We start from the raw sequence: 12892 nt of genomic DNA, 5'->3' as shown, positions 1-12892 counted from the left end.
GCAATTACAGACTATTATATCAAAGGGAAAATAACAAAAAAGGAAAAATAAAAATTGGAAAATAATGTATGGATTAGTTGGATGAAACGCTTCATTTCATTAGGTCCTCTGCGCATCGTTTCAGTAAAACCAAACATGTCGTTTTGCTTCTTGGTTACCTAGTCTTCATTTTAACCCATAACAATTACCTCCACCTCAAAATGATTCTTGTTATGGATCAAAGTGAGGAAAAGTGCTTGAATTTTCCATAGGATAACCATAAATACCCATTCTTCGATCAAGCATAAGGCATACATCAGCACAAAGTTCATGATAGGAACATCAAACTTTAATTCAATGGGACATAGATCATCAAAAATTTCTAGCCCAACATTATCCATTGTGTATTTAGGATCAATAACTTTATGCACTTTGGTACTCATGGTAGTAAATTTCACATCGTTATAAATACAGTTTCCATATGACTCGCCTGCAATTGGATGGTGTAAAAGGAATTATTTTGGCCTTTGAGAGTTAACCCACATCTCATCCATGTCATCAGCAAGAGAGACGGTTTCATCATTGTTAAGTAAGCTAGAATCTAATACATCCATTTTCTGCAGCAACCTGCATGGCTTCATTGAACCTAAGGCCAAACTCTACATTTAATGAAAATCCACACATTTTATCTGAATCAGGACAACCATTACAAAACTTGTGAAGTGTAAGTAGAATAGGGAGAGGAAGAATAGGACCCACAAGTGAATCATCTGGCTACATTTTATGCGACCACTTAATGTTGCGACATGAAGGCTTCCCTAGTAGGAATGGAGGTAACTGAGGAAGGTCTGGAGCAACTAAAAATTTCAGAGGCATGGTCATGTCATTCAAATAACCACGAAGATAGTCAAGGTTCAAATACTTGAACCTTTTAGGAAATTCATATTCATTGTTACTCGAAGAGTATAGTAAGCTATCCTAAAAATCGAGCAATGGTTTTTTGTGAGCTACATCAAAATTCTGCACCAAATCCTATGAGGCACAATATCATTGAGCTTCAATTTTCCCTAAAGACATTAGCCTAATCAAAATAAACCCATCAAATTCATCTGACTCACACAGCAACTTCGAGAGATTCCTACTCAAAAAAGGTTTGCAAAACTTTGAAATTTCTATAGCAACATATCCTTCATTGGCTGAAGAAGGGCTATAACAAAATAGCCTAAACTCACAATTCCAAAATAATCCCAATATTATGCAAAAACTTGATTCAGTTGCCCACTGATATGTATCATCCCTAAATTGTGACCTCAATTCTGATAACCTAATCACATCAATGAAGCATGGATTATCTAGATGATGAGCCCAACATAACAATGGCACCATTGGCCTACACACATCACAAAGAAACAATAAACTTTTGGAAGCCAAAACAAACTGAAACCCATCAGCTCCTGCTCTAGAAAATGCTAGGAACTGATCCTTATCAACAATAGCATATGGGTTCAACTTCTCAATCTTAGCTAAAAAAATTACATTACATTCATCATGCCTAAAATCAAGTAAAAAAGTGGCATTCGATCGGGCAATAACTAAAATCCTAGGATGCCAAATAAACTCAATACCCAACAATTTATAATTATCTACACCACTCGAATCATTCTATAAGACTCTAAATTTACTCTTTTTAACATAGGCATTGAGTTTCAGCCAATTAACACAAGAAGCTAAATCAAACAAGAACAATGCACCATTTTCTAACAAAACCACACTTTCTTCAGGTACGCATGAGCTGCAACAAGCACAGATAATTAAGGAACTCTTGAATAGCTTACTGCCTAAGTAATCCAAAGCCGAGGTTTTACAAGGGTTATCAAATCTAACAGAATACTAATGAACAAAATATAAACTAGAAGCCATTAAATTCCCAATAACACAATCACTTAAAACCCATCGAAATCATCAACTAGATCATTTTCTACTCGCACTTCACTTAAAGGATATTTATTTGGAGAAACCTTACCCATCATTGTACACCTATCATTTATCCCACTTATGGCTTGCCTCACTTGTGCCCCTGCCATTTTTTGTGTAGTTGAAACAACCGAATACCATCATCAGGTTCACCCTGTTCCTATGTCTTTGAGGAACCTTAAACATCAGATCCCGATTGAAGCACTTGATTTTCAGCTTGCGCAAACGAACCTGCTGCCTTCACAACCGACATATAAGAGAAAGCAATAATAGCATAAGCTTGATGGATCGTGTTCTTATGGATTGTGCAATACTCTTCCGCGTAAATCGGTACTGTCAGTGTTTAATCAGACGACGAAGGATTACGATTATTAGACTTTTTAACCTCCACGCCACCATCCCCATAACCATTTTCAGATTTGCAATTGCAGTTGCATTAGCCATCTGTGGAAATCCAACTCCTGCATCACCATACCCAAGATGCTGTGATGGTTCGCCCTTCTGCTCTGTTAGAAGATTTGGGTTTGTGAAATCCCTTCGCTCATTATTACAATGGACTTGTAATTAATCAAGGTTTAAAAACTGTATATCAAGCTGATAATAGGCATCATAAATATTATGACCTTGAAGAGAGATTCTAGGCAATATAGCATTTTGGCGTCCTTGATATTGGATCAGGGCTTCAAAGCCCGCCAACTTTTGAAATGTGACGATCTTTTCCACAAATCCATGAGGTGAGAAAACCTGGTTCAGTGTTTTCATAGTAATAGGATAAAGCATATGATGGATTGTGACCAGGAGGATTCGATTTGGCTCATCACCAACTATGGATAATCAACCTGGCTTTGATACCTTTGCTACAAATAGAAATTGAAAAACAAAAAATGGTAGAGAAAGGGAAGGAAGAGAGAAATTCCAAAGAGAAAGAAGAAGAATGAGGAGGATGAGGAGGATGAGGGAGTAATTATAGAAGGAAAGAGATAGAAAGAAAGAGGGATTCATGTATAACTAACTCATAACCCCCTCAGCAATTACAAGCCATTATATAAAAGGGAAAATAACAGAAAAGGAAAAATAAAAATTGGAAAATAACGAAACGGATTAGTTGGATGAAACACTTCATTTCATTAACGGCCAGTTCTTCATTGCTTTTGAAAAGTGTTTTTGAAAACTACTTTTGAAAAGTTTGGTTGAAAAGTTTGGTTTAAAATTTGAGTGTTTAGCATTGCTGTCAAAAAGTGCTTTTGAGAAATAAAATGTCCATTTTAGACATGTTATTATCAAGTAACAAATATTCATTTAAATAATATTTAAATTAGTTAATATTATTATATATTAGTAATAATATAAAAATTATGATAACTTGTTGTTAATATTTTATATATGAAATATAAATTGTAAATATTTTTAAGCAATAAATATTAATTATTTATAAAATTTAATTAGAATATATAAACTATATTTTAAATATTTAAATATAACCATTAAATATTTGTAATTAGTATTTTAAAAAATATTTTTTTTATTTTTAATTAATGATTTTAACACAATTGTAATTAAGCACCAAGAAAAAAAAAAGAAAAATACTATGTTATTAGAGGGGTGAAAAAGTAATTAAGCACCAAAAGTGTTTTTGGGAGAAGAAAAGTTAAAATTTTAGCTTCTCCTTTTCAGCTTATTTTCAGAAGTACTTTTGAAAAACACTTCTGAAAAGCTAAAAATTTCTACCAAAAGCAGCTTGTTCTTCACAGCTTTTCTTTCAAAAGTACTTTTGGAGTCAGAAGTGCTTTTTTTAAGCAATGAAAAACTGGCTCTAAGTCCGTTGCGCATCGTTTCACTAAAACCAAATGCATCGTTTTGCTTGTTGGTTGCTTAGCCTTCATTTTGACCCGTAACAGAATCCTTTGGGTCGAGGAAGGCCTTCGCATCAAACTTTCCCTTTCAATCGATTCCTTAGTTTAATTTACAGGTCTTTCTCTTTCACCTAATCCCTTTGATTTTTTCTTTCATGGATTTTTTTTTAGTATAAATATATTTTAAATTTTTTTAGTTCTTGTTTCTAGGTATTGCTTGGTTTAAGCTAAAAAGTGTGTAAAGTTTTGTAAAAATACATTCTTTAGGATTTTTCTTTCTGCATTTAATTGTTGATTATGGGAGGTTTGATTTCATTTGTAACGGAGACAAAGGGATATCTACAAAAATGCAAGGAATTGGTAAGGTATTCTTCATTTGCAAGAACTTAACATCTTTGGAAGCATTTAGAAAATGAATCCATTTCACGGATTTACCAAGAACAAGATATACAAAAGACCTGTTACAATGATTTCATTCTTCAAAATTACATAGACAAAGAAAGAGGGAAATTAGAAAGAAAGAAAAATATATTTAATATACTATAAACATTCATAAATTTATTTTTTAAATTTTTATATTCTAATTTTAATTTCAATTACATAAATTATTTTATTTTTAGAATTATTTTATATAAATAATGATATGATATTGCTTATGTGGTTTTGTTTGCTACATGTCCTTATGTAATTGGACCATATCATCTGTGAACATAATTAATTAACGGTCAACTAACAGTTGACTAATACAAGTACCAATATGAAAAAAAAAACAGATTAGATACCTAAAATGACAAAAAAAATGTTTAAGTAGTTAAGTGGGAAAAATGTTGTAGTTTGGGGGCGTTTTTTGGTTTAAGCCAAATATAAACTTACTTGGCGGCATTTGCCTTTGAATTTTAAAGTCCATTTTTAACCATTTGCCGAAACAAATACGCCCTTGAAAACCTTGTCTCCCAGATCCTCAAATTCCCGCCACTACTATTCACCACTTTTCAAATTTCTAACTTTCTCTGCGCTGCTCTGATTCTATTCAGGTTCAACTAAAACTCTTTTTTATTTTTTATTTATAGAATTGAGAATTTTAGTTAGATTTATTTGTAAATTGTTCAACTTTAATTCCTGATATTTTCTTTTAATTTCAACATATGTTGCTAAAGATCAATCCTTATGGTACTGACTCAAAATTTTTAGATGATTTGTGATTTCAATTTTGATGATTTAATCAGGACCTTATTTATTTTCCAGTTAATTTATAAAATCCGTTATGCTTTAATATATATTTTCTTGTATCCCTAATTTGAGAATTAGGGTTTGAACCGCCTGCTATTTAATTGAATCCTCTTTGGCATTGCTTGAGTATGCAGTTCAAGAATACAGTTTTTTTTTTCTTTTTTCTTTTTAATCTAAGGAACATTTTTGCTTCAGTTGTTAGTTCTAAAATGCTAAACCCTAAATATTCCAATGAAACCGAAAGGCTTAAAACTAAGTACTCCGTGTTTAAAGTTGGGATCTAGATTTAAAAAAAAAAAACCTGTCTTTTAGAGATTGAAATGTTATGTTATGCACTGATTTTTAAATAAAGGCTAGCGGTGGCAGACTCTCATAGAAATGGAGTTTCAGCAGAATTTTGATTTTTTTGTTTTGTTTTGTGTTTAATGTTGGTGGATATTTTTGGTAAAGTACTTTCAGTTTAATGTTGTTTATGGTTGGTTTGGTTGATAGGAAAACTTTTATCATATGGGAACTAATAGAAAGAGAAGGATAAAAGCGTTAGAACCACATTCAGAAATTAATGTGCACGAAGGTTGTAAGGGAGTCGATAAATCTAGAAAGACAAGCGTTGAGCAGCAGCTTCAGGGAGCAACAGGCAGGACGCTGGACTTGTTGCCTTACTAAGAAATTTATCTTTTTAAGTATAAATGTTGATTTCTTTCATAAATTGGAGTACTTGAATTGTGCTTTTAACTATAAGTTTTTTGTCTTCTAATTTAGGAAAAACAGAAAAGGATGAGCATTCATCACCTAGTGGTTCAGGTGAAGCATCATCTTCAAGGTCTAAAACTACAAAAACCAGAATTGTGGAAGGAATTACAATATCTGCACTTGACTTGAATACAGAAGAAAGACTTTATCCTTCCACTAAGATTAAGTTGCAGCTCTTTCCGATAGATGAAAGCACTCGTCTAGGTTTAGAAAAGGTAAAACTGTCGAACAAAAACACTTAAAGCCATTTTTTTAAAGATATAACTACGCTGAGGGTTAACTATTCTTTCATCTAGGATGGCTTTCATCCTTATTTGGAACTGACTTTAAGTGCTAGAAAGAAGATATCCTCTGTACTTAAGCACCTTGGTAGCAAGTGGGGCAGTTCAAGCATCGCTGTTGGGGAGCCCATGCTTTTCCCATATGTAGCAGAATGTCTGACCGGTTACAGATGGACTAGAAATGACATTTGCATCAGTGCCAGCGATGTTTATGCAGCAATTGGGAGCCCAGCTGTGTTTCGTTTAAGGTCTAATTATTATTCTTTATTTTTGGTTTCACGTTTTATACATTATGTTTATGGGCTCCTAGAAGTTCATTGGTATATTGTAACTGACTTCTGCTTTGAAGGTATGGATGGATGTCTGACTCTAATCTTGAAACAAAAACCTTGGGACAGCCTTCTGTATCAGCTCCCTTCAAAGCCTCCTCCAAACTTGAAGATGTACAGAAAAGTTGCCATACTTACATGCAGAATGCATATGTAAATGGTGAAAAAGCTGAGGTAACTGGTGAAGAGTCTGGAAAACCAATCATTATGAGTGGAGAAACAAATGTAGCTGTTGCAGAGAAGGCGTCTAATGGAGGAGTTGGTTCTATGGTACAGTGTCTATGGCCAGTTTTCTGCTTATTAGCTCAACTAGAGATTAATGCCTTTCTCTCTCTGTGCGTGTGTGTTAAAAAAAAAAAACTGTATTGTGAGTAACCTGAATTAAGCATCTAAAATGGTTACAAGTTGCAATAAGGGTAAACTACACCTAAGGTCATTAAATTATTAATAAGTTTACATTTTAATTACTCAACTTCAAAAAGTTATAAAATGATCACTGAATTATTCAGTCATTGAATTATTTGGAAGTTTTTATTTAAGTCATTGAGTTGTTAAGTTTTTTTTTTTCCAAAAAATTCGGCTAGTGAGCTCTAAGCGAGATTCAACAATTGGTTTGATGGATTACTATCCATCGACGAGTTGAAGAACATATATTAGATCCAAGTTGATCTAATGTTAGTGGTGGAGATTGGAAAAAAATGTTGCTTAAATTTTGATTCGCTGATTCATGACTTTCAAAGCTGATTCATGAAAAAAAAACTGAATTGTAGAAGAGAAGGAAAGAGAACTTTCGATTGATGTAAGCGTTGCGAACAAAGGTCATACAACAATGATTTTTACAACCTAGTGACTTAAATGAAAACTTTCAAATAGCTTGGTGATTATTTTGTAACATTTTGAAATTGACATTGAATATAGTTTGCCCTTACAATAAAGACATAGGCATGGCAATATATTAGTGCGTTCTTTGAATTTTTCTAATTATATTTATCCCTTTATTGTGGTGATGACAAATTTACTGGCTTATGAGGTAAGGCTTTGGGATCACATTATAGAAGCTATTTGATTATGGTGAACTCGGAACAAAACTAAAACCTTTATGTCCAAAAGAGCGCTAGCTTGCAATGAGTTTCATGTCAAATAATCTACCTTTCTGAAACTTTTGTTTTCCATCTGTTAGGAAAATGAAGTGACAATGGATGGTAGCATTGAACAATCACTGGCAATGTGGGCGGACAGTCTAACTAACATTAGCATAGGAGGTCTGCTGTCAGAAGCATCATTGCAGGGCAGGTTTGGGAATTGTGATAAAAAATCAAATGGGATCTCTTCAGGCTTGCAATCATCTCAATTAATCTCTGATTCCTTTGATGCTTTCCTTGCTGGTCAAATGAATCCCTCCAGAAGTCTAAGGCCGCCACTTCAGGACTCACATTCCTCAATTTTAGATGCTGATGATACATGCCATGCATTTCCATTTCAAAAAATTTCTTCTTTAGGCAAAAATCCTATAGCTACTGGTGGAAGTGCTTATTTTCATGCAGGCAATCAGGACACCAGTTCTAAGTCATTCAAAAACCCCAATCTGACAGAGGTTTGCTAAAGTTTTATTATAGTCGCCACCTTCTGTTATCACAATTCTAGAACTGTTTTCGTATTCTATTTTGTTGCTAAAAGCTATTAAGGTTTTGTTTACCATTGAGGTTGAAAAGCAATTTTCAACCCAAACTTTGATTTCAAACTAAAAAGTTTGGTAAACAAGCACTTTTTAAGAGCAATGGTAAACAGTATCAAATTTTTTAAAAAGCACTTTTTAAAGTTCTTTTTCACTTAAAAGCACTTTTTTATCTCAATGGTAAACTAGTTTTAAGTTTTCTGTTAAAGAATGTAGTGTATTAAGTAAGTTATAGGTTGTTTTATTTTACTTCCTTTTATGTTATGAGGTAACTTGTATAAACATGTATTTTAGAGTTGAATGAAAAGATAAGTTTTCCACCCAAAACAAGTTCTTTAGTTTTCTAAACCTTAGAACTTGGCTTACATTTTCTATTGTCGTTGGTAGACAAAAGTTGACGGTTATAAAGAATACTCCCACAAAGCACTTACGGCATTCAAACAACATTGACCAATTCAGCATTTTGTTATACTTTTATAGAAAGGATTAAAATTTCCTTCAGGCATTTCTTATTAAATTGTATTAATTGGCCTTTAAGATCATCTGTGGGATTACAAATTGATATTTGATCTTTTTTCCTTTTTCTTTGTAGCACTTATATTTTGTTAAGTAGGATTTAAACTTTTAAGTTCGGTTATTTTGAGTTATGACATGCATAAGACATTTCAAGACTTTATTTTCACAGGCCAATATTCGATCACAAGGCCAGGCTTGTCAACAATCAGACACAGACTTGATACTTTGTTCGCGAGTATATAATGATGAAAGCAGTCTCGGGCTCTCAGGCATTAAATGGGTACTTCAACTTTTTTTTTTTGGGCTATTCTCTTCTAAGGACTTGATTTGCATGGCAGTAAATGCTGCTTTTGTCGCTTCCTTTTTTTTTTTTTGAAGTATTCATATTCTCTGTGTTCAATACATATTTGGATATAGTTATAGGGATATGGCCTTCTAAGGATCTTCTAAATTTATTAAAAAAATAAAGAAAATTGAAAATATTTATGTTGAACTCATATTTGTAACGAACACTTTCAACCCTGTCTGAGTAATATAGAATGCTGCCACTGCTTACTGGTTTTAGAATTTATATTTATTGACATGTTTCCTTTCAATGGAATGTGGATGCAGACAGAATCTTTGGGACCCTTTGATCTGGGCCTGTCTTCTTCCCGCAAAGTCATAAATGGAGACAATACTAGCACCAATGGCATTGTCAGGTAGTAGGTTCTCGAAGTTATGAATATACACTACATTGAGGGAAAATAAAAGTAAAAACCTTGATTGTATTGCATAAACATTCTCAACTTGTCAGCTTTATAAACCGCTATCTTGTAAATTTGCTTTTGGTTCAGTAATACTATTGGAAATGGGAAGCAAACAATATTAATGATAAACCTGAAATGAAAGCGGGCTAATTTAAGTTCATATTGTGTAATGATTTTTGTGTCAATCTGTTGAAGAATTTAGAGGATTTTTGGTCTAAAAGGAAGAAATATTCATTGTAATTGTTATGTTAGGGATTTGGGTTAGGGCTTTGTTGTGTCTAATTGCGGTTTACTCAAACCTGGTCTCTCCTACCCTATCCTAGTACTTAGCCCTAACAATTAACTTGTGGTATGGTTTCCAGAAGTTCATCACAATGTGTTTATATATCTCAATTGCAATTGTGTTCCCGCAGATGGTGATATTGGTACTATAGTATTTGCTCAGATTTGAATTTAGTATTGAGGGTTGATGTTATTACTAGTCATAATATTAATACATTTTATACTTATTTTGAGTTTGATTCAAAATATTAGTTTAAAATTTTGCTCAAATTTATTTATATTTGTAAATAACCAAGTTCATTTTAGACTTGTACGTATTTTTTTGAAATTTAAAAAATATATTTATATTATTTTTTAATTTAATATTTAATAATTTTATATATTTTTATTTATTAATATTTTATATATAGGTATTTTAATATTTTTTAATGTTTACATCATAATAATATTATATACAATTGTAGATTTAATTTTTATTATATAAAAATAATAATATAAAACATTACAAACTTTAAAAAAAAGTTAAACTCAGGTCTTAAATGTTCAAGTTTGATCTCAATTCATAATTTAAATGGAGTTAATTTATTTATATAAGCTCGTTTTTTGAGCCTAATGTTTTTGAACTTTTTCAAATTTTGGGTGGGCATTTAAGCTTGGACGAGTAGTTCAATCTATGAATATGTCTAAATTAGTGTAAAGCTAACTCATGTAAAATACCAAGATTGGGGATAACAACAAGTCGAATATTTGTAAATTTTAGATTTATTTGAATTCAAAAATTTACTTAAGAATTGGAATTCGTAAATTATTTGTATTTTAATATTCAAATTTGAATTCGAATTAAATTCATTATCCATTGAATATCTTAATCCGCATTTGTTATTCAAATAGCAGATTCTGCATTTGATACAAAATATATAGAATTTTGCTTTCTACAATATTCAAACATATGACTTTTGATGAGAAACTATGCTTTAACCATCAAAGTTAGAAATTAACTTTGGTTAAAGTTTACACAAACTAATAAATAACATATAAATAACAATAAAATAAAGTTTAAAATCAAATATAACGTAGATGGGAGTAATCGAGCGGATGTGGGTCGTATCTTGGGGGTTCCTTATGCAGATAGTCTAGAAAGGTACTTGGGGCCTCCTTGCATCGTGGGTCGAAACCGGAAGCGGGTGTTTGCTAGCCTTTGGGATAAGATTAGGAGTCATATTTCTTCTTGGAGTATCTGACTACTTTCGATTGGGGGACGTCAGGTATTTATAAAATCGGTGCTTCAATCTATTCCTACGTATGTGATGTGTTTTTTTGCTTCCTAAGATGTTTTGTAAAGAAATTGAAGCTGTACTGGCTAGATTTTGGTGGCAGAAGTCGACAGAGAAGAGGGGTATACATTGGTGCGAGTGGTCTTATCTCTGTAATTTGAAAGAGGCTGGTGGGATGGGCTTTCATGACTTGGCAAAATTCAACATCGCTTTGTTGGCTAAACAGAGGTGACTATTAATAATGAGTCCTGCGTCTATGATGGGGCGTATTTTTAAGGCGGAGTATTTTCCTCATTCGGGATTCCTGTATGCACAATTGGGGTCTAATCCATCACTGATTTGGAGGAGCATTTGGAGTGCTCGGCGGATATTAGAATTGGGCCTTAGGTGGAAGGTGGGTTCGGGAGTGAGGATTAACATTTGGAATGACTTTTGGTTGCCAGACCCATATTTGGAAAAAATCAAGTCTGCTCGGGTGAGCTCTGTTGAGAGAGTTTCGGATCTTATTATGCCTAATATGATAGTATGGAATGAACCTTCGATTGATTCGATTTTTTCCCCTGAAGAGGCGTTTCTTATTAGAAACATTCCATTATCATCTTTCCCCCAAGAGAATCGAGTAGTTTGGGGTGGGGAAGGATTGGGTATCTATATTGTTCGCAGTGGATATAGACTTTTGCTTCAGGCCCCAAATTTTACAATAAGGGAACATACGTTGTTTAAACAGATTTGGGGACTTTCATGCCCCCCAAAAATTAAAATCGCTCTGTGGAAATTTGTTAATGCCTATGTGCCAACTAAGTCCAGTTTGTATGATAAACGCATAGCAAGTGATCCAATTTGTCCTAGGTGCCATCTAGATGTGGAGAACGTGAATCACGTCTTTCGTTTATGTGTTTTTGCGAGAGACGTTTGGGTAGCTTTGGAGTATGCTACTCCAGTGCATGTGCTCAAATGAGCTTCCATGAGTGGCTCTCATGGATGTTTGAAAAAAATATAATAATTAATAACAAATTTAAATATGTTTTAAAAAAATTATCAGAAAAATACATCTTATTTATCATCTAGTTCTCTTAAATTTCATGTAGCTTTTTTTTTAAAATCTTACTCTTATGTATTTATAAACCTAAATGAACATCAAGAAGAAGTTATCAAAATTTCTAGATTTGTGATTATCCTTTTTATTATTTGATTAACTTAATGAGTTATTTTTTAAAAAATAATTAATATTTATATAATTCAAATAAATATCATGATATGAATTTATTTTGAAATATGACATAATTATATTGAATACATATTATATTATAGAAAATGGTATACATACAAGTTTAATGACATATTATATATTAATTATTATATAATTAAATTATGAATGTAAAATAATTATTATAATATTATGATATTACAATTTGCATTCTTCTATTAATCATATGCAACATAAACCTTAAATATGTAACTAATTTTATATAGGCTAGACTCCTATGTTACATCAACTATACTTAGTCCCACAGAAAAGTTTTTTTTTTACTAGTCAATCCTAATTTTAAATAAACCTAATTTTAAATAAACCATTCTTTCTTTTGTGTCTCTTTTCCTACCTTCTTTATTAGTGAAAGGGATCCTCGAGAAAGCTCTTTGGCCAATCTGATAGAATTTGAAATATGATGATGTTATTTCCAATCAACATGCCAAATGAAATTTGACATGTAACCCTATATACAATTATGTTATTATAATATACATAACTAATGCACTTTAATTATATTGTAACAACTCCTAACCCGAGCTAGTACCTAAACCTGAACAAAGAATGCTACATTTTAGGACAAATACTTTATTCAAGAACCAAATTTATTATTCAAGTTCTTCTCATCTTTTTATACATTTTTAAAGTCATTTAACGCTTTATAGACTATTTCTAGGTTTTCTCTAAAGTTTGATTATATTCAGGGTTTATTTGGGACTCTTTCAAATACAAAAGAACAAGGTAGAGG

At 32.3% G+C, this 12892-nt stretch overlaps 2 protein-coding genes and 1 long non-coding RNA gene across 4 annotated transcripts; 2 read left to right on the top strand and 1 right to left on the bottom strand.

The window, feature by feature from the left end:
* Window positions 1-1479: 1479 nt before the first annotated feature.
* LOC107941898 (uncharacterized) lies at window positions 1480-2948 on the bottom strand. Its single transcript, XR_005922076.1, has 2 exons — window positions 2577-2948; window positions 1480-2459 (listed from the first exon to the last, which is right to left on the bottom strand). It is a non-coding gene; the product is annotated as an uncharacterized lncRNA (long non-coding RNA).
* A 1735-nt stretch (window positions 2949-4683) lies between these two features.
* Window positions 4684-9499, top strand: LOC107945508 (TSL-kinase interacting protein 1). Of its 2 annotated transcripts, none has more exons than XM_041107842.1 (8): window positions 4684-4840; window positions 5529-5673; window positions 5808-6004; window positions 6086-6318; window positions 6420-6669; window positions 7580-7993; window positions 8760-8870; window positions 9203-9499. In XM_041107842.1, the coding sequence occupies exons 2-8, from the start codon at window positions 5544-5546 to the stop codon at window positions 9293-9295; spliced, it is 1428 nt and encodes a 475-aa protein (XP_040963776.1). In that variant the 5' UTR covers window positions 4684-4840; window positions 5529-5543; the 3' UTR covers window positions 9296-9499. The 2 variants fall into 2 exon arrangements, with proteins under 2 accessions (XP_040963776.1, XP_016735035.1); XM_016879546.2 differs by having other exon boundaries at window positions 5799-6004.
* Window positions 9500-11136: 1637 nt separating this feature from the next.
* Window positions 11137-11853, top strand: LOC107941890 (uncharacterized). Its single transcript, XM_016875516.1, has one exon. The coding sequence runs from the start codon at window positions 11137-11139 to the stop codon at window positions 11851-11853; it is 717 nt and encodes a 238-aa protein (XP_016731005.1).
* The last annotated feature ends 1039 nt before the right edge of the window (window positions 11854-12892 follow it).

This window comes from Gossypium hirsutum, chromosome D12 (assembly GCF_007990345.1).
Source record: "Gossypium hirsutum isolate 1008001.06 chromosome D12, Gossypium_hirsutum_v2.1, whole genome shotgun sequence".
Classification (NCBI taxonomy): Eukaryota; Viridiplantae; Streptophyta; class Magnoliopsida; order Malvales; family Malvaceae; genus Gossypium; species Gossypium hirsutum.
This window is presented reverse-complemented; position numbering and strand designations above follow the sequence as displayed.